Genomic DNA, 26,808 nt, shown 5'->3' with positions numbered 1-26,808 from the left:
AAACCACTGGCTCTAACTGGAATTTCGTTGATTGAGAAAATTTTTATGCTTTGTTTCATTTAGCATAGTGGTGATTTGTCTATGTTAAATGCAATAACTGTGGCTTCCATTATTCTAATGAATCATTGTGATTCCTTTAAAAACAAAAACCTCACCCTCAAGTCACATTGTGAATTACACAGTTGATTTGAATTACGAAATTTTATGCTGCCTCTCCAGCAGCGAAATCACTAGCTTCTATTCTGCTGGGACGTTTTCCACTGCCATCTGATTCCAAAGGTCTAGGCTAACAGTTCCCAAGGGCAAGGGGGCATGGAAATGAGGGAGGAAAGAGGAATACTCCGAGACCTTTCAGGGAATCCATGAGGTCAAAACTATCGTCATAATAATACCAAGACATTATCTGCCTTTTTTACTATGTTGATATTTGTGCTGATGATATAAAACAGTGAGCAAAACTGCTGGCTCCTTAGCACAAACCAAGGCAGCAGCACTGAACTGTAGCCTGAGTCACATTCTCCACATCCATGTACTCAGCATAAAAAAAAAAAAAAAGAATAAATAGTGAACCCCCGCCCCGCAAAAAAGTCAATTCATTTCTAAACGTTCTTGATGAAGCAAGAAAATTATTAATTTTATTAAATCTTTAGTACACATCTTTTCCAATATTCTGTGTCGAAATGAGAAATCCTCATGAAACACCCTCTGCTGCAAATTAAAGTACGATGGCAGTCTTGAGGGGAAAGCACTTACGTAATTGTTTAAGTTGCGAGCTGAACTTTTTTGAGGATCACCACCATCACTTGAAAAAAATGACAGACTATAGTTTTTCAGACTTGAATCCAGCAGACATTTTCTCAGATATAAATGAGTGAGCCTGTCACTTCAAGGAAAATAAACAGTATTTATTGCCAATGATAAAATTTAAATTCCAAAATTAGAATTTAGAATTTTTGGAAAAATCGTATCTACCAAGAGGAGCCTGACAACTTTCCAATACTTAAAGAATTTTCTGATGAGCTTGGTGATAATATTAATGAATGCAATTTTTTTTATACCTTATAATGAAAAGTCAATATCTGGAAGACATGCCTAACTCTGAACTGATACTGTCCAAATGAGGAAGACATGAAGTTTCAAAATTACACGTAGGTAAAAGATTCAAAGGGTAAGCTAGACCAATGCATCACAGGAAACAGATTACAAAAAGTTGACGATATGATGCAGGCTCTGTGTTGCAACTAACCTTTAAGAAACTACCATTTGTGAAGCTGTGATGTAGTGTCAAAGAGTATCACCAATTATCTGAAAAGACAGGAAAATATCCCTCCATTTACAAATATCTATCTTTGTGAGGGCAGATTTTCTTCATTTATTTCAACCAAAACATTACCACAGATTGAATGCAGAAGCAGATATGAGAATCCAGCTGTCTTCTATCAAACCCAACATTAAAGAGATTTGCAAAAAAATGTAAATCAATGTCACTCTTCTCCCTAGATTGTTTGTTTTGAAAATTTCAGCTACTTTTTACTAAAAATGTTATTTACGTTAACGTGGAATGAGTGAGTTTGTTATTGGTTTTTATATTTAAAACCAAAACTTTTTAGAATGTCTTAGTTTTAATTTTGAATATGGTAAATATTGATAGAATATAATCCATGTAAACAAAAGTTTTCTGGGGTCCTCAAATATTTTTAGGAATTTAAAAAAATCCTGAGACTAGAAAATTTGAAAATTGCTGCTCAAAAAACTAGGCCCCCTCTCTCTCCCTTGAGCCCAAGATGCCCATTCATCTGGAACTGGCTTTGTTTCTTTCTCCTCCTGGACCCCCAGCCTTGGGGGACCCTGTTTCTGGGACCTGAGAGGGGTGAGGAGGCAGGCCACAGCTGGGAGTGTATAATGCTCCTCACTCTGGGTCTTTGAGGAAGTCACATCTCTGACCATTCCCCACACCCACACCCACTCACGCCCTTAAGTCAGTCCCTTCTTCTTCTTGGGTTTAGGCTCCAGCTCAGTGGGGGTGGGGGCAACTCTCCGCTGAAAACTGTCCCTCTCTGGCCAAAGGACTCAACCCAAGACATCCTCCAGGGCCCTTCCCTCTGTGCCATGCCTGTACAGGCCTGTTGAGAAAGTCTTCCTGCCAAGACCAGGACGAGGGAGGATAAGGCTTGTGAGGTGCTCGCTCACTTAGGTACTAAATAAAAGCGGGCACCGAAAACTTCAGTAACTAAGATAAATAATATTTTAATACTGTATTTTTAAAATATCAAAGTCAGTATTACTGATTCTTCCTTTTGCCTCAGGCTCTAATATGGCTCTGCCTGGTACTATTATGATCCTGTCTTCATTTAAAATTTTGGTATTTTGACAAACTCATAGATACAAACAACAAATTGATGGTTAGCAAAAGGGAATGGAGTCGGGGAGGACAAAATGGGTAAAGGGTGGTCAAATGTATGGTGACAGGTGGAAACTAGACTTTTGGTGATGAGCATGCTATAGTGTATACAGTTGTCAAATTATTATAATGTTGTACACCTGAAACTTATTTAATGTTATTAACCCATGTTACCTCAATTTTTAAAAATTGGTATTTTGTTTAGGGACTTTTTCTAAATTAATTGCTTTTTAAAAAATCTTTCTAAAAAAATAAAATAAAAAATAAAAAGTCTTTCCTCATGTGAATGGGGCACATACACAGGTTAGCCTAACTCACTCATTCATTCATTCAGGCATGCATGCATGCATGCATCCATTGGACAAATCACTCACTGCTCCAGGCCCTAGGCAGCGTTCTGGGGCCTCAGAGAACAGACCCAGTCTCTGCCCTTCAGTGGCTCAGAGATCATTTTGCAATAGAGAGATTCAGAAATAGACAAGTGAAAAGTGCTATGATGGTGGATGTTCCAAATGTCAGAGTAATTCTGAGACGGTGCCCCTAGCCCAGACTTAAGGATCAGGAATGACCTCCTACCCATGCCGAAGGATAAGAAGGAGTTAGCTTGATGAGGACTCCCACGGAGGGGAACAGCATGTGCAGAGATCTGAAAACAATAGGAGAAGATGTACCTTGTTCTCAAGGAACTGGTGACATTCAGTTTAGCTACAATTTAAGGGGTGGAGGGGTAAGGAGAGACAAAGAGACAAAGGGCCTACAAAGTCAGCATCAGTCAACTAAAGAAGGGTCTTGAATATTAGGCTAAGGAGTTTGTACTTGATTCTACAGAAAATGGGGGGTCATTGAAGGATACAGACCATGGAAGGGACAAGGCTGGATCTGGGTTTGGCAAAGATGGCTTTGACTGCTGTGTACAGAATGAACTGGAAGAGCTTCAGACCAGAGGCAGAAAGACAACAGCAAAGAGACAACTGCAATTGTCTGCAGGCCCAAAGGAAGGTAGGACCATGGCAGAGCAAATGGAGGGAAAAGAACGCTTGTGAGAGTTATCGAATGGACAGGACTTGGTGATGGGTGGGATACTGGTTGTTGGAAAGGAAGGAGTCAAAGACTGCCAGGCTTCTGGCCCAGATGATTGGGGCTGGCATGGTATCTGTCTTCGTGGAACTGACACTAAGGAGGAACAGCATGGGGGTGGAGAGGATGAATTCAGCTGGGGACATATCGTAATTTGGAGCCCCTGTGAAACACGCAGGAGGATCCAAGGTTAAGCCTTGAAGAGACCAACATTAAAAGAGAAGTCAGAGGAGGAGGAGAAACCTATGAAAGAGGCGAAGACAGGAAGGTCAGAGAGGTAGAAGGAGAACCAGAGAAGTGCCATGCTGGAGACCTAAGAGAAGGAAGTTTCCAGAACGTAGAAGCCAGTGGCCAGCAGTGTGAAAAGTCATAGGAAGATCAAGTAAAATGCAGACAGAAAAGAAATATCAGGTATGGCAACAGGGAACTCCATGTCACGTGACTAGAGGAGAGCAGTTTTCCAAAGCATGAGTTGGAGTGAATGAGAAGCGAGGAAGTAGAATGTCAACTTCTCGCTCAAGAAGCTTAGCTGAGCAACTACACGCTGTGTGTGGACCTTTTCTATATCCCAATTCAAACAGACTAACCAAAAAAAAATATAGCTGTTAGGCAATTGGTAAAACTCGAACACAGATTAACAAAATTATGAAATTAATGCTAATTTTGTGAGGTGTGATGATATGTTTTTATATTTTTGTATTTCTAAATTCCTATCTATTAGATATATAGACCACAGTATTTCTAGATGGAATTATATAATATCTAGGTTTTGCTTTAAAATTTTCCAGGAAAAACATGCCTGCATGCTAATTTCCATCTCAGGAACGCAACCTGTGACAATGAGTACTCAGGTCTGTCTGACCCCAGAGCCTCCCCAGTCCACATGGCCCCCACAAGAAGCCCAGCAGAGGTGGGCCTCTTCCTTCCAGATACAGGACTAGAATCAGTGTGGGGAGTCCTGAGTGGAACCCCTGCCTTTGCCTAAAGCCTTGCTTTTAGTGGCTCTAGTACCCATCGCCCCAGCTCTTCCTACTTCTGCTGCCTTCTGTCCAGTCGCAGGTCCTGGTCCCCATGTGACCCCCACTCCCCTTGGCCCAGTTGTCTCTTTGAATCAACAGAATCCTTGAGATCACCCAAAATGTAACCAGCCAAGTCTCCTCTGGGTCTGGGGGCTCATACCCCTGTGCCTTTATTGACGCTTCCCTCCCTCTCTCTGTCTGGATAACTACTGATCATCCTTTAAGACTGCTCAGGCCTCCTTTCCTCCAAAGTAGTTTTTCCAGCCTCCCTGCCTCTTTCACACGCTGCCCTCTGCCCCTGGGCCTGGTTAAGGGCCATCCTCTGGGCTTCCATAGCTCATAGCTTTTTATTTCACTGAAATCGCCTGTGTGTGTCCTCCTACCACACTAGACTTTAACTTCTAGAGGGCAGAGACCATGTTCACTCATTCACCTGGCAGTTATTGACATTCCACCAGGTACCTGGCACCGTGTTGGGAATACTGCAGGAATAAAAAGAAACAAATTCCTGATCTTGAGGAGCTTACACTCTAGTCAGGGAAAAGAGACAGAAATAAGTAGAGAGATAAAAACAAAACAAAAACAAGATAATTTCAAATTGTCATGAATTCAATAAAAGAAATAAAAATAGTGACATGATGAAGATTGGGTAGGGCACTGCTTTAAATAGAGTGACCAGGGAGGGCTTCTTGGAGGAGGTGACATAGAAACAAAACCAGAGGCAGATTTACCATGAAGCCAAAGAAGCTTGAGCTTGACGGCCCCCTCCTAGGCCTTGTATCTAATTGTGTGTTTGTAATTTAGTATTTTTTCTTCAAAGAGGGTCCCCCTTTAGGGTCCTGCAAAACCTGTATCTTCCCCTGGCTGAAATCTAAAAAGTGAGAAGGAACAAGTCAAGAGAAAATCTAGAATTATTCCAGGCAAAGGGAATCATGTGCAAAGGGCCTACAGTGATAATAATACCATCATATTCTGAGATACGAATAAATTTATCACGTTCAAGGAACTGGAAAGTCAGTGTGGCCCTAGAGATGTGAGAAATGGGAAAAGCGGGATGAGAGCAGAGGGCAACAGGCCCCAAATCACCCCTAGGCCATAATGAAGAGTTTACATTTGCTTCTATAAGCATCAGAGAGCCACTGGAGTATGTCAGAAAGGTGAGTAATATGATCTGACTTGCTTTGGCTGCTGGCAAAAAATAGGTGGATGACAAGTGAGGGAGCAGAGAGATCATTTTGGAGCCAAGAGTTAGTGATGACATGGACCAGAAAGTGGCACTTTTGATCGCTATCTTCATCCCCAGTGCCCAGCACAAGCTTAGCCCAAGCAGCAGCTTGGTAAACATTTGTTGAGTGAACAAATATCCAGCAACTGACAACACTGATGCCTTTGTGGCCCAAGAAGATGGTAGAAGCTTGATCTATGCAGTGACATCATAGCATCAGCAGTTGCCCCTCCACTGAGCAGCCTCCACACAAGGCAGAGTGAGCCCTCCACAATCTCACTACTCAAATTGTAGTCCTTGGACCAGCAGCATTAGCATCATCTGTGAGCTCATTAATATGCAGAATCTCGGAGTCCACCCCAGACCTGCCGCACCAGAATGTGTATTTTAACAAGATTCTTGGGTGATTCATGTGCACACTGAAGTTTGAGAAGAGCTGTGCCGCCACACGCTGCCAGCCACATTCTTGCCTCATCTAACACCTTTCATGGCTCCCCACTGCCCAGGATCAAGTCCAAGCTCCTTTCCCACTTCATCTCCCATCAGCCTCTGCTGCTACTCGCCTTCTACTCCAGCTACATTGAACTTCTTGCTGCTGCTTTGAAAACTCCATTTCTCCTCAAACCTCTGTGCCTTTGCACATGCTATGGCCTTTTGCCTATTGCTTTCCCCAGCAACACCTTACTCATCCTTTAAGACCTAACCTAAAGAGCACTTCCTTTGGAATGCCTTCCCTGCTTGCCTCAGTCAGAAAGAGTTGCCTCCCTCTCTGGGTCACCATGGTACTGGGCACATTCTTCAGTATAGCACCTGACATATGTTGTAAGTATGGATTTCTGTGGTCGTTTTCTCGCCAGGCTGGGAGCTTTTGAGGGCAGGGAATAAATCTTTTTCATTTTTTTGTCCCCAGTGTCAGATACTGGGGATCGAATGACTGAATGAGTGACCAAGCCTCAGATGGCTATTCAGAGGAAAGTAGGGGAAGCATAATAAGGTGGGGAGAACGAGGCCTCTGGGGTCAGAAAGACCTGGGTTCACATATGGCTCTGCCATTTTCTTGCTGTGTGACCTTGGGCAAGTGACTTTACCTCTCTGAGCCTTCGATTCTTCATCTGCAAAATCTTACATTCCTAACAATAATTTCAAAGATAAGCATGTAAAGTGATCACAAATGGCCAGGCCTCCCTCCTCCCATTGGCCTAGTTCCTTGAAGCCCAGGGAGGGGACTATAGGTCGCCACTGACCTCAGGGGCTTTTACCCACCACTGGCTTTCCTGCCACTCCAGACAGAGCTTTAGACTAATGCCAACAAAGCTTTTAACAGCTCAGGAAGGAAATGACCATTTGGAGCAAGAAGGAGGAGGTGGCTCAGACCACTCAACTTAACATATGGGCATGGTTCCCTGATGGATCGAGGCTGTGCAGCAGGCGCAGACCCAGCACTCAGCTGTGAGTGGGCTAGGAGGGCCATAAATATTCATAGAGACAAGAAAAATTCTGCCATCTGGATCTCTCGCCCTCTGCCCTGCAGAGCTTTCAGCCCCAACCCCCACTCTGCCTACCATTCCCATCCTAACATTCCCAGCCCCTAGCAGAGGGGAGGGACCACCAGGATCTAGGTAGAAAGAAATATGTGTTGGTTACTTCCCCACTGCAGACTGTGGGTTAGGAAGTTGGGTTTACCAGTCAGGCTGGCCCCTAACATTTGTGGGGTCATACAGGATCAAGAGTATGAATGTCTAAATATTTATGAGCTATACATCAGCCACATCCAAGTTCATGCACATCCTGTGCACTAGCAGCTCCTCACAGCTCTGCAAGCTTGGGGTGCATTCATCAGCAGAGCATGGGCGAGAAGTGGGGTGTGGAAGGAACACAGGCTCCCACTGTGTAGTCCCACGTGAATCCAAGGACTCCCTGCTCTGTGGGGAGGGCGTGACTGTAGGGGAGCCAGAGCTAGCCCACCTAAGCTAGGGGTACTAGGCATCATTTACTAGTTAAATGTACAAGCATCCTTACCCATGATCACATTTCCCCCTCAGATCAGCCTTGCAAGGTTAGCTGTACAAAATGCCCATTTTTTCAGGGCAGAAAGTGAGGTCAGAGAGGGAAACAGACTTGTTCACAGTCACACAGCTGGACAGTGGCAGATGGGATTTTGAACCCCAAGGCCCATTCTATTTCTCCTAGGCCAAATTGTAGCCCCTGCTTGAAGTAAACCACTCTTTGGCCAACTTGGCCACTCACAGACCTATCCTACAGCCTAAGAACAGGAGCTTCAGATGCTGCAAGGCCCCAGGAAGAGACGCCTTTAACCTGGGGCCCTGCTTTTACCTTTGCTCTCCGAGGTCAGGAGTTGAATGGAGCAAAGGGAGAGGAGGATCTGCTTTGCTCCCATCTCACTGCTGCCAGACAGCACTGGAGCTGGAATCAACCCTAGTTCAAACATTAAACTCACCCCATGACTCTGAGTCTCTGTTTTCTCACTGGTAAAATGAAGATTTAAAAATGGGCCTAAGAGAAAAGGACATTATGAAAACAATCCCAATTATAATAACACCAAAAATAATAAAATACCTAGAAACAAATTTAACCAAAGAGGCAAAATTCTTACACTCTGGAAATTATTAAACACCGAAGAAAGGAATTAAAGACACAAATAAATGGAAAGGCACGCTGTGTTGATGGATTGGAAGACTTGATATTGTTAGAAATGTCCACACTATAGATTCAATGCTCTGTCAACATCTCAATGGCACTTTTTTTCAGAAATAGAAAAAAACATTCTAAAATTTATATGGAATCTTATTTCAAAAACCCTAACTAGCCAAAACAATCTTGAGAAAGAAAAGCTAGAGGCCTCACACTTCCTGATTTTGAAACATACTACGAAGTACAATAACCAAAACAGAATGGTATTGGCATAAAGACAGACATGTAGATCAATGGAGCAGAATAGAGAGCCCGGAAATAAACGCTCACATATATGGTCAAATGATCTTTGGCAATGGTACCAAGACTACACAACGGGGAAAGGACAGTCTCTTCAACAAATGGTGATAAGAAAACTGGATGTCCCCATGCAAAGGAATGAAGATGAATCCTTATCTTATACCACACACAAAAATTAACTCAAGATGAGTTAAAGGCCCAAATATTAGACCCAAAACTATACAACTCCTTGAAGAAAACATATGATGTTGGAATTGGGTATGACAAGCACAAGTAACAAAAGCAAAAATAGACATATGGGACTATATCAAACTTAAAAACTTCTGTGTAGCAAAGGAAATCATCAACAGAGTAAAAAGGCCAACTACAGAATGGGAGAAAATATTTGAAAAACATATATTGGATAAGGGTTTAATATACAGAAATGTAAAGAACTCTTACAACTCAATAACAATAAATAAATAAAAACTGATTAAAAGAGAGGCAAAGGACTTGAATAGACATTTTCCCAAAGAAGATATACAAGTGGCCGACAGGCATATAAAAAGATGCTCGACATTACTAATCATCAGAGAAATTCAAATCAAAACCACAATGACATATCACCTCACAACCATTAGGATGACTACTATCAAAAAGGCAGAAAATAACAAGTGTTGATGAAGATGTGGAGAAGTTGGAACACCTCTGCACTGCTGTTGGACATATAAAATGGTACAGCTGTTATGGAAAACACTATGGAGGTTCCTCAAAAAATTAAAAATAGAACTACCATATGACCCAGAAATCTCACTTCTGGGTAAATTTTAAAACAAATTGAAAACAGGATCTTGAAGAGATATTTGCACACCCGTGTTCATAGCAGCATAACACAATATCCAAGAGGTGGAAGCAACTCAAATATTCTCAACAGATGAATAGATAAACAACATGCGGTATATATGTATAATGGAATACAATGCAGCCTTTAAAAGAAAGGAAATCTTTTGATATACTATAACATGGATGAAACTTGAAGATATTAAGTGAAATAAGCCAATTACAAAGAGGCAAATACTGAATGATCCCACTTATATGAGGTATCTAAAGTAATCAAACTCGTAGAAACAAAGTAGAATGGTGGTTGCTGGGGCTGGAGAAAGGAAGAAACAGGGAGTTGTTCAACAGGCATAGTTTCAGTCATGCCAGGTGAAAACATTTTAGAGACCTGTCGTACAACAATGTGCATAGAGTTAACAATACAGTAATGTACACTTAAAAATTGTTATGAGAATAAATTTACCTTACGTATTTTTTTTACCACAATATAATAAATTTTAAAAGTGGGCCTAAGAGATGGCAGATTTGCAAGTATATTGTGTATTTTTACCTTGGAATCATATGGTTCAGCTTAACGACTTAATAGCTGTGCAACTTTTGGTAAAATGCTTCCTCTCTCTGGGCCTGATCCTTAAAATGGGGACAATAACACATCTATCTTAAAGAGCATCCAGAGAGATAAAGGATATAAAGTATTTGGAAAGGACAATGGTTAAGACCACAGACTCTAGATTCAGTTCAAATCCTGCCTCTGTCCTGTCCTAGCTTCATGACCACCATCAATGACATCACTCTCTGAGCCTCAAGCCCTTACCCTATAAATGATGCTGATGATGTTCCAAGCATGTACCTCCCCAGAGTGGTATGAGATTCAATGATTAACCTGTGTAAAGTGCTTAGTACAATTCAAGGAATTCACCATCGACAGCTCTAAAAAGCTGTATCTACAGGAAATCCAATCGTCTGATTAGATCAGATGAAACATTTCTCAAAATAGTATGTCACTGTCACTGCCACTGCTCTTACTAAGTTCACCCCAGCTTGAAGCAACCTATATCAGGCTTCCAGATATATCATTAACCCTAAAAGCTTCTGGGAACCAGTCACATGTTTCTAACGGCAGCTGGGTACAATTGGCAAAATGCTACCAGTCAATTCTTGCCCAAGACAATTAATTTAACCTCTATGAGCCTCTGTTTACACATCTGTAAAAAAGTAATAGTAATAATATTACCTACCTCATAGTTATTATAAGGATTAAATAGAAAATGCCTGGTCCATAATAAGAGCCTAGTGAATGTTAGCTACTGAATCTTCTCTTACCCCAGAGCCAAAGGTGACACCTCTGCTTCCCGTTACACAACATACCACACTGCATTAAATGGCAGTTGATTGCTATTTCCTGCTGGGTTAGTAATTCCTTGGGTGTAAGGCTTCTGGTATTTCAACAATATGCATGGCAGGACCTCCTCCACAGGAAACACTCAAGAAATAATGACTAAATAGATATTCACACACACACACACGCACACACGCACACACAGAGTTACTCTGTCCCTCATCTTCACTCACACTGTCTTTCACTTCCAAACACTCGCACGCCAGCCTCAGCCACTCCCAGCCTTTAGATTCCCTGGGGACACTAAAACACCACAGTTTAATCATCTCCCTTCTGTGAGCACAAGTTTTCTCATCAGTAAAATGGGAATCATATCAACATTAACTTCATAGGATGGCTCTGAAGTTGAAGGCAGATAAAACTCTAAAGTGCTTTACACACAGTAGGTGTTCAGTTAATGAGTTACCTCTGATTCTGACCTTCCCTGTTGCTTGACATTTGTGCCCTGGCCTGGCCATGCTGCCCACACTGTTGAAAGATTCCCCTCATGGAGTGGTTTTATTACCATTTCTCCAAGAAGAAGAGAGATTTGAGGGGCAAGTTAAGGGAGCAAGTGTCTTGACCTCTGGTGAACTCTGCACTAGGCTCCCCGGATTCCAGTACAAGGAGTCTAGCATCATGCTGGGTACATTTATTGGTGGATGAATGGAGCTCCTTGTCTGGGGAGAGGTCAGGGATGGGGTCTAAGGCCCCAGAGATGGGGGTAGCCTAGGTACCAGAGTTTCCCAATTTTCCTTCTAACTGGATCCACCCTGACCCCAGGTATATGTATTACATTAATGAGCCTCAGTATCTTCTCAGCAGGCCTAAGATATCCCTGGGGAGTTGGGGGACCCCAGAGCCTAGCCTAGGTCTGTCCTGGCTCCCAGTTACATAGATGGTATCAGTCTGTGAGTTAGCCTCCTCACTTCCTTGTTTCCTGGAAGTTAGGCAGGGCAAGAAAGAAAGAGTGGCCCTTCCTCCTCTGGGCTTCCTCAGCCCTGGGCACACCCCTCTGTGATACCAGGAACCACACCGACATCTTCCCAGCCTGGGAGCTCCTGAGTCCTGCCAGTACCCTCGTGGGTAGCTGGGGCCTGGCCCAAGAAGGGTCACCAGGTCCAGACCTGCACCTGGCTCTGCTCTTTCCTAGCCGATGTTTGAGTCCTAAAAGCCTCCCTTTCTTAATTTGCAAAATGGTGATAATAAAACCTTCTGCATCATGTAGGTAGGTGGTAAGAGCGGAATGAAACAATTTACGCACATAGTGGTTATTACTCAATAGCTGTGGGTTTCTCTCCCTTTCCCCAACTTCAGAAAAATGTTTGTTGCATGAATGAGTGAATAAATAAGCAAACAAATCAGCCATGCACCAAACCAGCCAAGTCACCTCCTTTGGAAGCAGCCACCAGGGGTGACTGAAGAGAAACCACAGGAATCAGAGTCAGGGGATCTGGGCTCTGGCCTCGGCAGGGCCACCTACCATCTTGAGTGAGTCTCTTTACTCAAGCTCTGAGCCTTGGGACCTTTATCTGCAAAATAGGGTGCTACGCTCACCGCAAGCATTGCTGTGAAAAAGAAGTAAGGTTTGGGAAGTGAAAAAGAGTTTGGCAAACAGTAAAGCACTTGGTAAATTGAAATAGATTTCATAAACTGTAAAGGAATCCAAACAAATCTTTGACATGCTTCTCCCATTAGCCAGCTGAGCTCAACTCCAAACTCGGGACCTGAAGTTTCCCCTCCTGTAGAACTAGCGGGGTGGAGAGAGGCTGCTGAGTGGCAGTCCTCCCCACCCCATTCTCTCTCTCTCTTTTACACACACACACACACACACACACACACACACACACACACACACACACACACACACACCCTGGCTCTGGATTCCCTTTAGCTAAGACACAAGAGAAGAAAGAACAGATAGATGTATATCAGCCTCTCAGCTGATTATGTTGATGATCCTGCTTCTAGGAACTGCTAGGCTGTACCAGGCCCACCTGTAGGTTGAACATGCTCCAGGCGCATGTAGATATAGCCAGAGCCATCTTCCCAGTGCATCCCATACAACCACAGACACACATGCGTATACCAGAAGCTTCTCTCCCATCCCACCATGCTGCCAAGGAACCTAATAGTGGCTGATGAAAGAGGTGGCTGTGCTAGCAGCCCAGCATTTGCCTTCTGGGAACTGGCTCCACTCCTAACCAGATACACTCCCCCCAGGACGTGGTCCCAGGCTATGGCTGAACTGCTGCACCCTCCTCAGCCCACCCATAAGGAAAAGAGGGGGAGCCAGTGTGAGAAAGGAAGAGTTGCCACAGAAAAAGAAGACCACCCCCTTCTCCTCAACAAGGCCTTGTTCACAGGCCTGGAGAGGAGGAGGTCTCTCTGTAAAGGTCTCCCTATAAAAAACAGGATACAGCCTCTCATCAAACCCCTACCCCACCCCAATACCAATCGGGAGGGGAAATCCAGTCCTGGAGGCACATTTCGTCATTAATGCCATAGACTGTGAATCCTTTACCCAAACCTTCTTTGGACAGATGGGGAAATTGAAGCCCAGAAAAGAGAAAGAATTTGCCCAAGATGACAACAATGTCAGGGGCAGAGCTGGGACCAAATGCTGGGCCTCTGGTTCACTGCCCGTTCTCTTCCAAGTGCAACATACTTTATTGTTTATCCATTCAATTCATACTCTAAGATTAGACTACATGCCCAACTCCGTGCTAAAGGTAAGGAGAAAACAATGAACAAAACAAATACCCCATCCTTAAGGCATTTACAGTAAGAAGTACAGGGTCAGTATTAATAGTAACACATTGGTTCACATTTGTATATCATGTTACGATTAACAAAGCACTTTCCCACCCAACTCTTACTTCACAAACACACAAGGTCAGTGCTTTAAACACCAATTGGCAAAAGAAGAAAATGAGGCTCCTGCATTGCCCAAGATCCCAACTTGTAAACAGGAGCTGAAATCAAAACCCTGGTGCCTTGATCAGGCCCAGGGCCATTTCTTTTCCTCCAGAGTGGACTTCTGTCCTTGGCTGAGTTTTTAGTACCTAAAGGCTGGGACATCTCTTTCATTTGCTTCCCCAGCACCTCCTTCAGACATGACACTGACACACACACACACACACACACACACACACACACACACACACACACACACACACACACACACGGAACACAGCTGTGTATCCAGTGAGAGATTGCTGCTTCCCCCATTCTTCCCAGGTGAGCGAGTATGTGAACAGCAGCCCCAGTTCACCAAGCCCATCTAATCGGCCAGAGAAAAATGGGGGACATTGGGGGGTCCCAGCCTGTTCCTGTCCTTACCACCTGGGACCTAATGGGAGAAACTGGTTGTGGGTCAGGCTCTTCGTACCAGTCGCCTGGTTATCTTCATCATCCCCCAGGAAAACCTAACATCTGGAGAGTTCCTAAGTACCCAGCCCTGTACCAGATCCTTTACCTCTCCCAACAATCGTTCCAGAGAAATGGCATCATCCTCATTTGATAATTTAGGAAACTGAAGTGCAGAGAGGGGGTGCAACTTGGCCAAGGCCACACAGCTAGTAAAGAAGATGGCATTCGGCTCCCTGATATCAAGGTAGCCCCGCTCTCATCACCATGGTTACCTCCTGGCGAGGTCACTCCAGCACTACCTTTGCCTCAGAGAATCAAAGAGGGGAGCTAGATTCTCTGGGAAAGTTAGATCACAAGGAATTCTTTGTAAATGTGAGACTCGAGGCCTGAGGAAGATGACAAAAGAGTCCCTTAAAAACAGAATCATCATTTGCTTAGGCGCAGTCTAGGGGCATGACCTCTCTCCCGAACACATGTTTATATGCCTGCCCTTTGCCCAGCAGAGCTGGGACCCCCACTTACCTGTACCAGGAGTAGCAGCTGCAGCTGCAGGATATGAGTATCTCTGTCTGCAGACCCAGCCTCTGTGCTGTCTGGAAATTGCAGAAGTGAGGAAACAAAACACGCCACTGCCCAGTCACCCCCAGGAGGAAATGCTGTGACCCTAAGGCCCCTCCAATAGATACCACAGGAGCCTCCAAGTTGGGTCACCCAGGCCCGGGGCACTGCTCAGAGGTTTCTCACAGAGCAAGGGGCAGCATGGGGTGGGGACAGTGGCCACCATGCCAGGGAACTGGGGCGAGACACAAAAAATGCAAGAGAAAGCAAAAGATGAGAGAGCACGCACTCAAGAGAGAGAAACTGGTCACTCACATCTGTGAGTGAGTGACCAAGAAAACAGAGTAAGAGAGGGAGTCAGGATAAAATGGGAGATGGGGGAGAAAGACAGACGGATGTAAACACCGAGAGAGCGCATGAGAGGAATGAGGAGAAACAAGGACAAAAGCTAAGAGAGTTAAAAGAGAAAAAGATGAGACAGACAGTGAGTATGTGCGTGCGTGTGTGTGTGTGTGTGTGCGCGCGCGTATCTGTGTGTCTGTACAGGCATGAGGGCATGAAAGAAAAAATGAAAGAAAGGGATGAGAAGGAGAAAAAGGAAAGACAGCTAGAATATAAAAAGGTTGAGAAGGGAGGAGCTCAGAAGAGCTGCTGTGGTCAGAGACATAACTGGGCAGGGCATCCCTGGTGACACAGAGCACAGTGAACTGCTGGGGACAGGGCGCTGCGGGCTGAAGGGAGGGAGGAAGTATCATAGGACCCCGAACAGAAGTTTAGCAGTAAGGAAGACAGTGGGAGTGGGTGAGAGTAAACAGGCGTGGGAGACTCGGACGGTGAACAGAAGTGAGTTTGGGAGTGTGTGTGAGTGTGTAAAAGTCAGGTAGGTGGAGGCTTTGTGTGTACATAACTAAGGGATGAGCCGGAGCTCCCTATTTCGGTTTCTAGTCCATTTACACACTTGTTTATTCAACAAACATTTATTGAGCAACCCAGGCACCAGACACTGTAGTGGACACTAAGAAGCAAGTCCCTCAGAAATCAGTCAATCCAGCACTCTCTACACAGAGAGGGAAACAGGTTTAGACAAGACCAGGTCCCACAGCAAGGCGAGTGCAAAGCAGAGCCAGGAGTGCAGGCTCCTGACTCTCCACGGAGAGTCCAGCCTCAGCTTCATCCTGGTGTCTGGGCTAGCCTCCTCCTACTGATTGGGACCTCACTGATGTCCCTTATCAAAAAAAAAAAAAAAAGATCCCAAAGGACAAGCCACCTTTACATATGCCTCAGCCCTAAGAACTAGAACTCTCCCCAGCTCTGCCCCCATCACCCACAGGCAGACACTCTCAAACCACTTATGCATATTACCCCTTCAGGCTCATGTACTTTCAATATACAGTATCATGCAAAGAAATCCCCTCACAATGACATCCCTCCATTCACATGCACACTCAGGTGCCCGTATCTATCATCACCTCACACCTGCCCAAGTCACTTCCTTCCTCATGCTCACTCAACCACACTGCTCTACACTCCCCCGCCAACCACACTCTGCTTAAATCCCAAGATGTGGCCCGGAACTCTTGTTAAAGACTTCAAAAAGGCCCGGTGCTCATCCCTCCTCATCTCCCTCAGAGGCCGTTTGAGCCTTGAGTGCACTGAAACACAAGAGGACATGGTCTGTTCGTGGTGGTTAACCTGCATGCAAATTGTCTACCCGAAAGTCAAGACCATTGCTCTGATCCCCAGCCCAGATCCTCTTTCCCAAAACTGGCTTCACCTTCTCAGCTGTCCTCCAGGCAGAACCTTAAACCAAGGAGGGACCTCTGAGGTCAACCAGCCTCCAAGTGGCCATAGTCTCTGGGACACCTGGCTCAAATGCAGAACTGTTCAGCTCAGCCTGTTTTTTAACAGTCCCTTATGTGTGTTCATGTAGCAGTTGCACTGCAGTACCTCTTTTGAGATTATCAATAAGCAGAGTAGGTAGGCAGAGATTATTATCAACATTTTACAAATGAGCAAACTGAGGTTAACTCCTCCTTGCTCTCATACCCACATCCATTCTGTTAGCAAATTCTGTCAGTTCTACTTTAAAATATATTCAACTCTGAATCTAATCAAGTCTTTAGATCTAACTTTCAGTTTGTAGGAAACATGGGGGACAAAGGAGCAAATTAAAGGACCTTGCAAGGAACAATCAGCCAAATCCAGAATGTGGGACAAGGACGTTCTACACGACAATTGATCTGGTTCCTGCAACAGGCCAACCATATGGGGAAAAAATGGGGAAGAGTCTGTTCTAGATTGAAAGGGACTTAAGGGATATAAAAATCAAATACAACTTGTGACTCTTGTTTAGAACCTAGATCATTCGAATCAACTATGTCAAAATTAAATTAAATCAAATATGTCAAAAAAAAAACAAACAAAAAACCCCAGTATATCAGTTAGGGTCCTGGAAAGAGATAACACACTTAAAGTGGACAATCTGTGGCTGAAGGGACTACTCAAAGAGATGCAGGCAGGACTGGAGAATCAAAAGGAATAGTGCAGGACTCCAAGGCTACCAAGAGTGGGAAGCCCTTACCATCTGAAGGGCTGAGGAGAGGGAGCGTTACTGGGATCCAAAGAAAGTAGCCATTTGGAGAGCGCTGCCTGATGGGAGCTGAGACCTTGGGTAGAAAGTTGCAGCTGATCCTCAATGACTTGGCAGTGAGGGAACCAGAAAACAAATACCCAAACTTCTCTCTTCTTTCAACTTCTGATTTCTTACCAGTGCCTCCCATTGGCTGAGCCCAACTAGAAACAATGGGAGATGGATAATGTATTCCATACAGATCAGCCTTCAGGGGCACAAGATAGGGCAGAAAAGGGTGGAGAGTGGATCTGGAGAGGAAAACAGAAGATACCAGGATAGACATATTTGAGAAAATTAGGGAGAATTTAATATGGGTGAGATTTTAGATGATTCTAAGGAATCATTATTAGTTTTATTACGTGATCATGGTGTGTGGTTTATAGAAGAAAATGTCTATATAGAGAGACAATTTAGAGAGAGGAAAGAAAGGAAGGAAGGGAGGGAAGGAGAGAGGGAGGGAGGAAGGGAGGCAAAAAATTAAATATGGGAATTGTACTAGGCCAAATAATGGCCCTCAAAGATATCAGGTCCTGATCTCTAGAACCTGTACACGTTACCTTAATGGCAAAGATTTTGCAGGTATGATTAAATTAATGCTCTTGAGATTGGGAGTTTATTCTGGATTACCTATATGAGACTTAATAATCACAAATATTTGTATAAGAGAGAAGCCAAGGGAAATTTGATTACAGACAGAAATGGAGAAGGCGATATCGCCACAAAGGCAGAGTGACAAGGCCACAAGCCAGGAATACCAGCAGCCACCAGAATCTAGAAGAGGCAAGGAATGGATTCTGCCCTAGAGCCTCTGGAGGGAACATGGCCCCGCTGTCTCCTTGTCCGTTGATACTGATTTTGGACTTCTGGCCTCCAGAACTGTAAGAGAATGAATGTGTGTTGTTTTAAAGCACCAAATCTGTAGTAATTTGTTACAGCAGCTATAAGAAACTAATACAGGTATATAAGGATTTATTATACTCTTCTCTCTTTTTGTGTATGTTTGAAAACTTTTCTAGTAAAGTTGTAGTAAAGTGTTTGTGCATGCCCAATTCACAACCCTACTTATGAAACAGTCTTGCCAAGGAAATAGAAACAGAATCCGCAAGTTTACAGGAAACATAGAAGAGGAACAGATCATAGGAATGTACTCAGCAAACTCAGTACATAGTGAATAATGGATGTGCCAAACAAACAACAAATAAATGATAAGGGAGAACCTATAGATTAAATGAGAAGTAAGAGACATAGCAGTGAATTGCTACCTATGAGCCTTTTTTGGATCCTGATTCAAACAAACTGTAGGAAGAAAGAGAAAGGGGGGTAGAGGGAGAAGGTTGGTAGAAGGGAGGGAGGGAAGGAGGGACTTAGGAGATAATTAGAAATTTGAACATTTATTGGATATTCAATTTATTAAGAAGTTAATGTTAATTGTTAGGTTAATGGTTTAACAGTTATGTTCAAAAAGAATTCTCTTTTAGGGATACATACAAAATATTTACAGATAAAATTATATATTTAGGATTTGCTTCAAAATAACATGGGACATACCTCAATTGAAAAAATGGGTTAATAATTGTCGAAGTTGTCTGATGGCACATAGGGATCCATTATACTCTTAAGTGCACTCTTGTATGTGTTTTCAATTTTTTATAAGTGATTTTTTTAAAGTAATTCAGCACTTATTTAGACTTTAGAGATTGAAATAATGGTGAAAAAATGTCCTGATGTTATATAACAGATAATTGTGTCTTGGGATGTCATTTTCCTGTGATAGCCTTTTATTATACAACAGCATATATGACGTTAGGTGCTGTATCTCATACAAGGTAGATGGAAGCGAAAATGATATAACCTGGAAACTCTGTTAAATGAACAATAACAATGAAGTTGCTGACATCCATGATGCACATAAAGGGTTGGAATAAATCTGTTTCGTGAAATTTGAGAGTGTAAAAAAGCATTATAGCTTTTTTCTAGCTCCAGCCCCAGGACACAGCAGCTGTCGCAATGTTGATGCCTAAGAAGAATGGACTGCCATTTACGAACTCCTTTTCAAGGAGAGGGTGATGGTGGCCAAAAAGGTGTTACATGAGTAAACACCCGGAGCTGGCAGACCAAAATGTGCCTAATCTTCACGTCATGAAGGCCATGTAGTCTCTCAAATCACGAGGCTAGGGAGAGAAACAGTTTGCCTGGAGACATTTCTACTGGTACCCTACCAACGAGGGAATCCAATACCTCCATGATTACCTCCACCTGCCCCCCCGAGATTGTGCCTGCCCCTTTGCGAGGCTCACAAGAGGGGAAGCTGACAGAAACACAGACAGAGCACTGTGCCTCCTGGTGCAGACAAGAAAGCCCAGGCCCGGGCTGGGTCAGCAACTGAATTCCAGTTTCGAGGCGGATTTGGTTGTGGATGTGGTCAACCACCTCAATAAAGTTGGAGGAATTATTTTATGTTGAATAAACTTGTGGCTGGCGGGGGGGAGGGGGGTGGGCATTATATATAAAATAATAAATTATTGCCCAAAATATGTAAGTATATGGGTAAATAAAAGAATAAATTAAGTACTATAAATAGGCATTTGACTATGATCAGTGGTTCTCAACAGGGTCTATTTTGCCCTCCTGGAGATATTTTTGGTTGTTGCAACTGGTGAGGAAAGGGAGCGGTGTCTGGGGCAGCTGGCAACCAGCCGGTAGAGGCCAGCTGCTAAACCTCCTATAAGGCACAAAACAGTCTTTACAGAAAAAATTTATTTGATTCTAAATGTGAATGGTGCTGAGATTGAGAAACTCTGGACTATATCCTCTACATTCCTAAGAGTTTATATATTCAAGTTGGCCTAAAAAACCTTTTTGGGATCTTATCAGAAAAATAAAAGACTATGGCCATGCCCCCCTGAACAGTGCTGGATCTCCTCTGATATCAAAAGCTAAGCAGGGTCGGGCCTGGTTAGTACTTGGATAGGAGACCACCTAGGAAGACCAGGTGCCGTAGGTGTTAATAAAAAAAAAGAGAGAGAGAGAGGATTGCTTATTTAAGGAGTTGCTTTATGTTTGGGTTTGTAAGATATTTTAAAGTTTCCTTCATCAAATAAACTTATTTTTTAATTTTAAACTAAATAAATAAATTTACTTTTAACTTCTAATTATAGATAGATGACAGATAGATAGATAGATAGATAGATAGATAGATAGATAGATAGATAGATAGATAGATAGATAGATGAGAGAGAGAGGGAGGAAGGAGAAAGGGAGCAGGGAGAGAGAGAGGGAGGGAGAGAGAGGGAGAGGAGGGAATCTGCCACTTTTCACCAATTCCACTCTATGGCACTGGGTTAGCCACCATCGCCTCTCACCTGGATGTGGCCCCTCGCTTCTCTCCCTGCTTCCACCCTTGCACCCCCTTTTAGTCTGTTCTCAACACAGCAATGCAGTTAAGCCTATTAAACATCAGTCAAGTCACATCATTCTTCCACTCAAAACCCTCTAGTGGCTTCCATCTCACAGAAGCCCAAGTCCTTTAAAATACCCACAAAACCTGACTTCATCTCCTACTTCTTGCTCCCCCCACTCTACTTGCACAGGTCTTTACTCAGATGCTACCTTCCTTCTCAATGAGGACATTCTTGATAACCCTTATAAATTGCAACCATCCCCGACATGCCCTAGGCCCCTACACTGCTTTATTTTTCTCCAAAGCACTTATCACATCTAACATACCATATATTTTACTTTTTTACTTTGCTCATTGTCTGTCTCCCCAAACGAATTACAAGTTCTTTGAGAACAGGGTTTTGTTTGTTTATTCCTGTGGCCCATTAGCTAGAACACTGACTAGAGCATTGCAGGTGCTCCTCCATAAAGTTTATTGAACGAATGAATGAAGTTAGAGAGAGAAAATGACTCATCCAAGGTAACACAGCTAATAGGTGGTGGAACTAGAATTAAGACCCAGATACCCTAAACCCTAGTTCAGTCCTGCACAACTGCTATAAAGGCTTTGTTAACTTTTTTCTGCTCTCTCAATCTATCCTTCACTCAAAGTAATGTGGACACTTCACTTCTGTGAGCAGCCCTTTTCTCATCTATAGATGGAGGATTACCACAGGGAAAAGAGCATGGGTTTGAGAACCAGAGACTTGAATTCAAATCTTGACCGCCACCAACTGTGTCAACTTGAAAAATACAATTTACCTCTTTGAGCTTCAGTTTCTTAATCTGCAAATTGAGAATAATCATAAGCACCTTGCTCTGTTGTGAAGAATATGAGACCAAAAAAAAGGGGGGGGGAGGGTGTGTATGAAGATTGGAAAAGAAAAGCAAAACTGTCATTTTCACAGTTTTACATAGAAAACTTAAAGCAATTCCATGCACAAATTATTAGAACCAACAAAAACTTCAAAATTTCTGGATATAAAATCAATATGTAATAATGATGTTCCTATAAACAAGCAATAAACAGAAAATATCATTTTTAAGAAGACACAATTAGTAATAGCAAGAAAACTATTTTGGCAAATTATTTTTTGGAAGCCAAGATGTGCAATTTCCTCTTGGTGGAGGAAATTATAAAAACCATTGAAAAATAATTAAACAAGAACTAGATGAACAGATAAATGTAACATATTCATGCATGAGACTGTCAATATCATAAAGCTATAAGTTCTTCTCCATTTAATCTACAAGGTCAATGCCGGACCGATCAAAATCCCAATAGGTGTTAATAAAGCTAGAGAAAAACAAAAATCGCTTAAGTAAAGCACTTGAAAAAATTCCCAATAGAGTTCTTCGAGGAACTTTACAAGCTGATCCTAAAATTCCAAATGAAAAAGCAAAGATCCAAAATTAACCAATACATTTTTGAAGAGCGACAAGACATATGAACAATAAGGACTTCCCTTATCGTATATTAAGTCTTATTATAAAGTTATAGTATTAAGACAGGATTATATTAACAAAAGGATAAACAAATAATCCAAAGAAACAGAATAGAGATCCTGGAAATAGAGAGCACACACATGGAAACAGAGTTGTCATTACAAATCAATAAGAGAAGAGTAGATATTGGTACAAATCATTAGCTATCCATTAGGGAAAAAAAAAAATAACAAAACTAGATCCCAACCTCACATCATATCCAGAATTAAATTCCAACTGGAATAAAGACCTAACTATGAAAAGCAAAATATAAAAAGTTTTGGAAGAAAATAGTGGGGAATATATTTATGATCTAAGGGTAGGGAAATTTTTCTTAAATTAAGACATAGAAATTACAAATAACAAAGAAAAGTTGAATCAATTTGGTCACATAAAGTTTAAAACTTTGTATTTCAAAAGGTACTACAAAATAGTGAAGAGACAAGTCTCAGACCAGGAGAAGATATTTGCAACACACATATCAAAGACTTTTCAGGCATAATATGATATAAATTCCTACAAATTAATAACACAAGGGCAAGCCCAATAGAAAAATGGGTCAAGGAAGGAGTAGATAATTCATAGAAGAAAAAGCCTAAAGGCTAAGGAAGATAAAAATATGATCAATGTTTCAAGGAAGTCAGGAGTCCAAATTAAAACAAGCAACCACCAGACTGGAAAACATTAAAAGTCTGCCAATTCCAAGTACTAGGGAGGATGCAGAACAATGAAAACTCTCATAATACCGCTGAAAAAAAAAAAAAAGTACAAATGGCACCAGCATTTTGGAAATTGATTTCAAAATAAAGTTGAAAATATATACATTCTTCCTAGGTACACTGGCAATATTAATATTTCCTGTGTACAAGGAAACATATATTGTATGTTTCTATAGTGTAATCCTATACATATGTTAAAATGAACAGAGGTACATTTAATAACATGGACAATAAACATAATGCTAAACTGAAAAAGCAAGTTGCAGAAGGACAAATATAGTATGAGACTATTTCTTAAAACTTTAAAACATTATTACTGCCATGGACACAGTACATATGCATCAATAGATAAAGACAAATTCAGGATATAACTGGAGAGAGAGAGGAGGCAGAATTAGTGAAGTACACAGGAGGCTTCTACTATATCTACAATATTCTACTTAACTCAGCAGTGGCCAAGACAATTAGGAGCATGAGAAATCAAGAAACATGCCACATCATTTATCAAGACTACCATAAAGTTAGAGTAAATAAGACAGGATGGTACACGTGCAAGGATAGACAAATAGTGCAAATGAACAGAATAGAGAAAGAGTCACTGAAGGAGGATTACTACAAAACCTGAGACACCTTTCCTGGATGGCCGGCCCTGAATTCTCAAGTCTTCCTCACTATCATAGCCTGTCTCTCAATCCTCTCCCTCTCTCTCTCTCTCATTTCTCATCCTCTCTCAAAGTTTTGGAAGTTTGAATCCCAACTTGGCTACTTAACAACAGAGCCCCCCGAGCCTCACATTCTTCATCTGTAAAGTGAGGATGGCACCACCAGTCTCACAACGAGATTAGGCTTGTAAGGGACAGTGCCTGACAGCCAGTCTTCAGTCCCCTCTCCCCTCTTCCTATCCTTCTCCCTCATCCTTTCCCTCCTCTGGCCAGCCTGAGTCCCACTTGCTCTCCCTCTCCAACCTATGCACACCTGCGACAACAAAGTGAGAACAAAAACTGCCCACAGAAGGAACCCCTAGCTTCTAAGAGTCACCTTGGTGCGGGTGTGGCCAGGGCCCTCAGGAGTGAAATAAGGGGAAGAAGATCCAGGCCCACGGGACTCAAGGGCAAAGGGCTCCCTGAGGACTTCTGGCAGGAGAGGACTTAAGACTTAGGTTGGAAGGAGCCCTAGAGCTTCCGGCCCTGCTCCCCACGCCGGCAGATAGAAGCAGCTGCCTGTGTGCCTGGGGACAGCGGAGAGCACGGGAAAGCCCCCAGAGTCTGGGCACCGTTCTTGGAAGCCTTGTGCCAAAACGCACTATAACAGTTGTTAAAAGAGAGTTCTCCAAGAGGTAACTCGGGTTTCCTCCAGAGAGCGAAATTGGGTGTCTGGAGAACAAGAATAAGAGGGTGTCTTTCTATTGCATATTCTTTTATATCTATTGAATTTTTAGTTTGCGCATTTGTTACCTCTTTTTAAAAATTTAAAATAAATTTAAAAATAAAAAAGTCTGGTGTCGGACTTATCTATATCTAAATCCCATTGCTGCTTCCTAGCCATGGCATATTGGGCAGGTTTCTTAACTTCTGTGAGCCTATGTCAAAACCTAGTTATAAAATGAGGCTAAGTACCTACTTCGTAAAGGCATTATATAATTAAATAAGAGAATGCTTTTAAAACCATTGGGCATAATGCCTGACTCACTGTTGTCATTTAATAAATGCCAGCTAGCTTTTCATATTATCAGCTTGTGCTGAGCCCCAGGACATAGGAAGCAGCATAAGCGTCCCTCCTATCATGCTGCATGATGTGGCCAGGACCCCTGGCTCTGCTCCTGGCTGCCCCCCAGTACACAAGCAGGGCCCGAGATGGGTGACAAGTGGGGATGGTGTTGCTGACTGGGCCCAGCCCCTGTTCCTGCCTCAGCTGAGCAGTAGCACCTATGGATGTTGGGGACGTGATTGGGAGTGAGGGGAGTTTCCGTAATAGTTCAGGTAGTTAGTTGCATTGTGTGAGCGGGGGGAGGGCGGTAAGGTTTGTTTGCAGTAAGTGAGTAAAGGGTCTTCCATGGCTTGTTGTGTCCGTCAGTGCTATTGTACACATTGTATGTCTATAATGATGTGTGTTTCATCTTGCGGATAATGATATGCATCACATGAGGGGATTGTGTCAGTTGTGACAGTTTGCATATTAGATGTAGTGAGGGGCCATGGGTTGTATCAGTGGATTTCAAGGGTCTGTTGTGTGTTGTGTGTTTATGAAGGGCCATGAACTGTGTCTACAGGTGATGAGGGTGTGTTTTGTGTGATATGAAGGAATGCTATTATCTGTTGGTGACTGTATGTGCTAAATGTCTTTGAGGGGTGAAAGGGTGGGCTGTGTCTGTGAGTGATGAAAGGGGATTGTGTGTCCATGAGCGGGTGCCGATGGCAGAAAAGTCAGACATAATCCAGTTCTTCAGACCCAGAACTTGACCAGCCTCAAGGATTCTGAGGGGCAGCTAGACAAAACAGCCAAACCTGACCCTCTCACCGAAGCCACCAGCCTCTTACCTGAGAAACAGCAGAGACAGAGGTCTAGTAGATGACAAAGAAGCTGAGGAGATGGCGGGGGCTGCTGAGAGCATGTTTCCTGGAAGGCTTCTCAGGGAACTCGGGAAGCTGCGCAGGGAGGGAATGGGAAGGAGGCAGAAGGCAGGCCCGGACCTAGGTGCGTGACTCACTTTCCTCTATGCTCCAATCCCAGCTCGGCTGTGACAGGATAAAAAATTAAGGAGCTCCACCCTGCTAGCTCTGCTGGATGAGCAGGGCATAAGTCCAGGAAGCCAGCTCCTTGGGCAGGGATCCAACCCCAAGGCCACTGGTAATGCTCTCTTCCAGCCAGGGAGTCTCTCTGCGTATCAGCTCAACCAACAACACAGGGTTGGTCCCATCCAATGCACAGCCCACCTAGGAGGAAGGGCTGGGCCTAGGCTGGCACAGGAAGGAGAAACTGGGTCCCTAGGTCAGATGACCTAGGGAAGGTTTCAGTCCTGCCCACAGGAGCCCAAGCTTCAGTGAGTGTAGTCCCAACTCCAGTGAGCCCCCAGCTGATGGAAAAGACCCAAAGCTGCTTAAGAAGATACCCAGCCAGTCTTGCCCACAGGAGACCACCTTCCAATGGGTGTGACATAACCTGTCCACAGGTGCCCCCAACCAGGGAAGAGATAGCCCTGCCTTCAGGGATGCCAGTCTACTGAGAAACAGAAAATTCTGCCTTCTGAAGCCACCCCAGTCTGAGGGGGGCACGTAACCACCCCTACCTTCATGGGCCCCAGTCTGAGGGAGAAGATAAAACCCTGCAGTGAGAGGCCCAGTGCTGACCGCGACAGAGAACCATAGCTCTGTCCAAAACCTTGGACTGCACCTAGAGCGCCAACTTTGGACATTCTGAGCTGAAAGTTACTCCTTATCTCCCCTCCACCCCTCAGCCCAAAATAGGAAGCAAAGGTGTTAGACCACAGAGGAAAGCAAACTGAACCTTAGCATAGGTGGACGTTCTCCTGTATCAACTCTAAGAGTCCACTGGTTTGACAGCAGCCTCTGGTCTTCAGCCCAAGCCCTCCACTGAACATCTCTGAGCCTCATATACTCCCAATGCTACACCTGTTGTGATGCCTAGGACATAAGAGAAACTCAGTAAATAAAAATCACTTTATTTACCCAAGTGCCTGCCTAGTGTCCCAGAATTGGGACGTCAAGTCCTTTCT

General features: G+C 43.4%; 1 protein-coding gene and 2 pseudogenes across 5 annotated transcripts in view; 2 read left to right on the top strand and 1 right to left on the bottom strand.

Moving 5' to 3' along the window:
* The window catches only part of PTAFR (platelet activating factor receptor), a 33,164-nt gene extending 7,375 nt beyond the window's left edge, over positions 1-25,789 (bottom strand). Inside the window, exons 1-2 of one of the 5 annotated variants that reach the window (XM_025041490.1) lie at positions 25,613-25,789; positions 1,247-1,305 (exon numbers count right to left, since the gene is read on the bottom strand). Coding sequence is in view for 1 of the 5 variants with exons in the window: in XM_015598773.2 (XP_015454259.2) it covers positions 10,817-10,871 (55 nt within the window). In the remaining 4 variants the exon portion in view is untranslated. Of the gene's footprint in view, positions 1-1,246; positions 1,306-10,731; positions 10,887-14,765; positions 15,249-25,612 lie in introns of those variants that run through there. The other 4 variants (XM_006924347.3, XM_006924348.3, XM_015598774.2 and 1 more) reach the window with 4 other exon arrangements.
* Positions 19,441-19,871, top strand: LOC112472944 (annotated as a pseudogene).
* On the top strand, positions 20,318-20,437 carry LOC112473019 (annotated as a pseudogene).
* Positions 25,790-26,808: the final 1,019 nt, after the last annotated feature.

Source organism: Pteropus alecto, unplaced genomic scaffold (assembly GCF_000325575.1).
Source record: "Pteropus alecto unplaced genomic scaffold, ASM32557v1 scaffold39, whole genome shotgun sequence".
NCBI lineage: Eukaryota > Metazoa > Chordata > Mammalia > Chiroptera > Pteropodidae > Pteropus > Pteropus alecto.
Note: the sequence above shows the minus strand (reverse complement) of the source record. Positions and strands in the feature narration are given on the sequence as shown.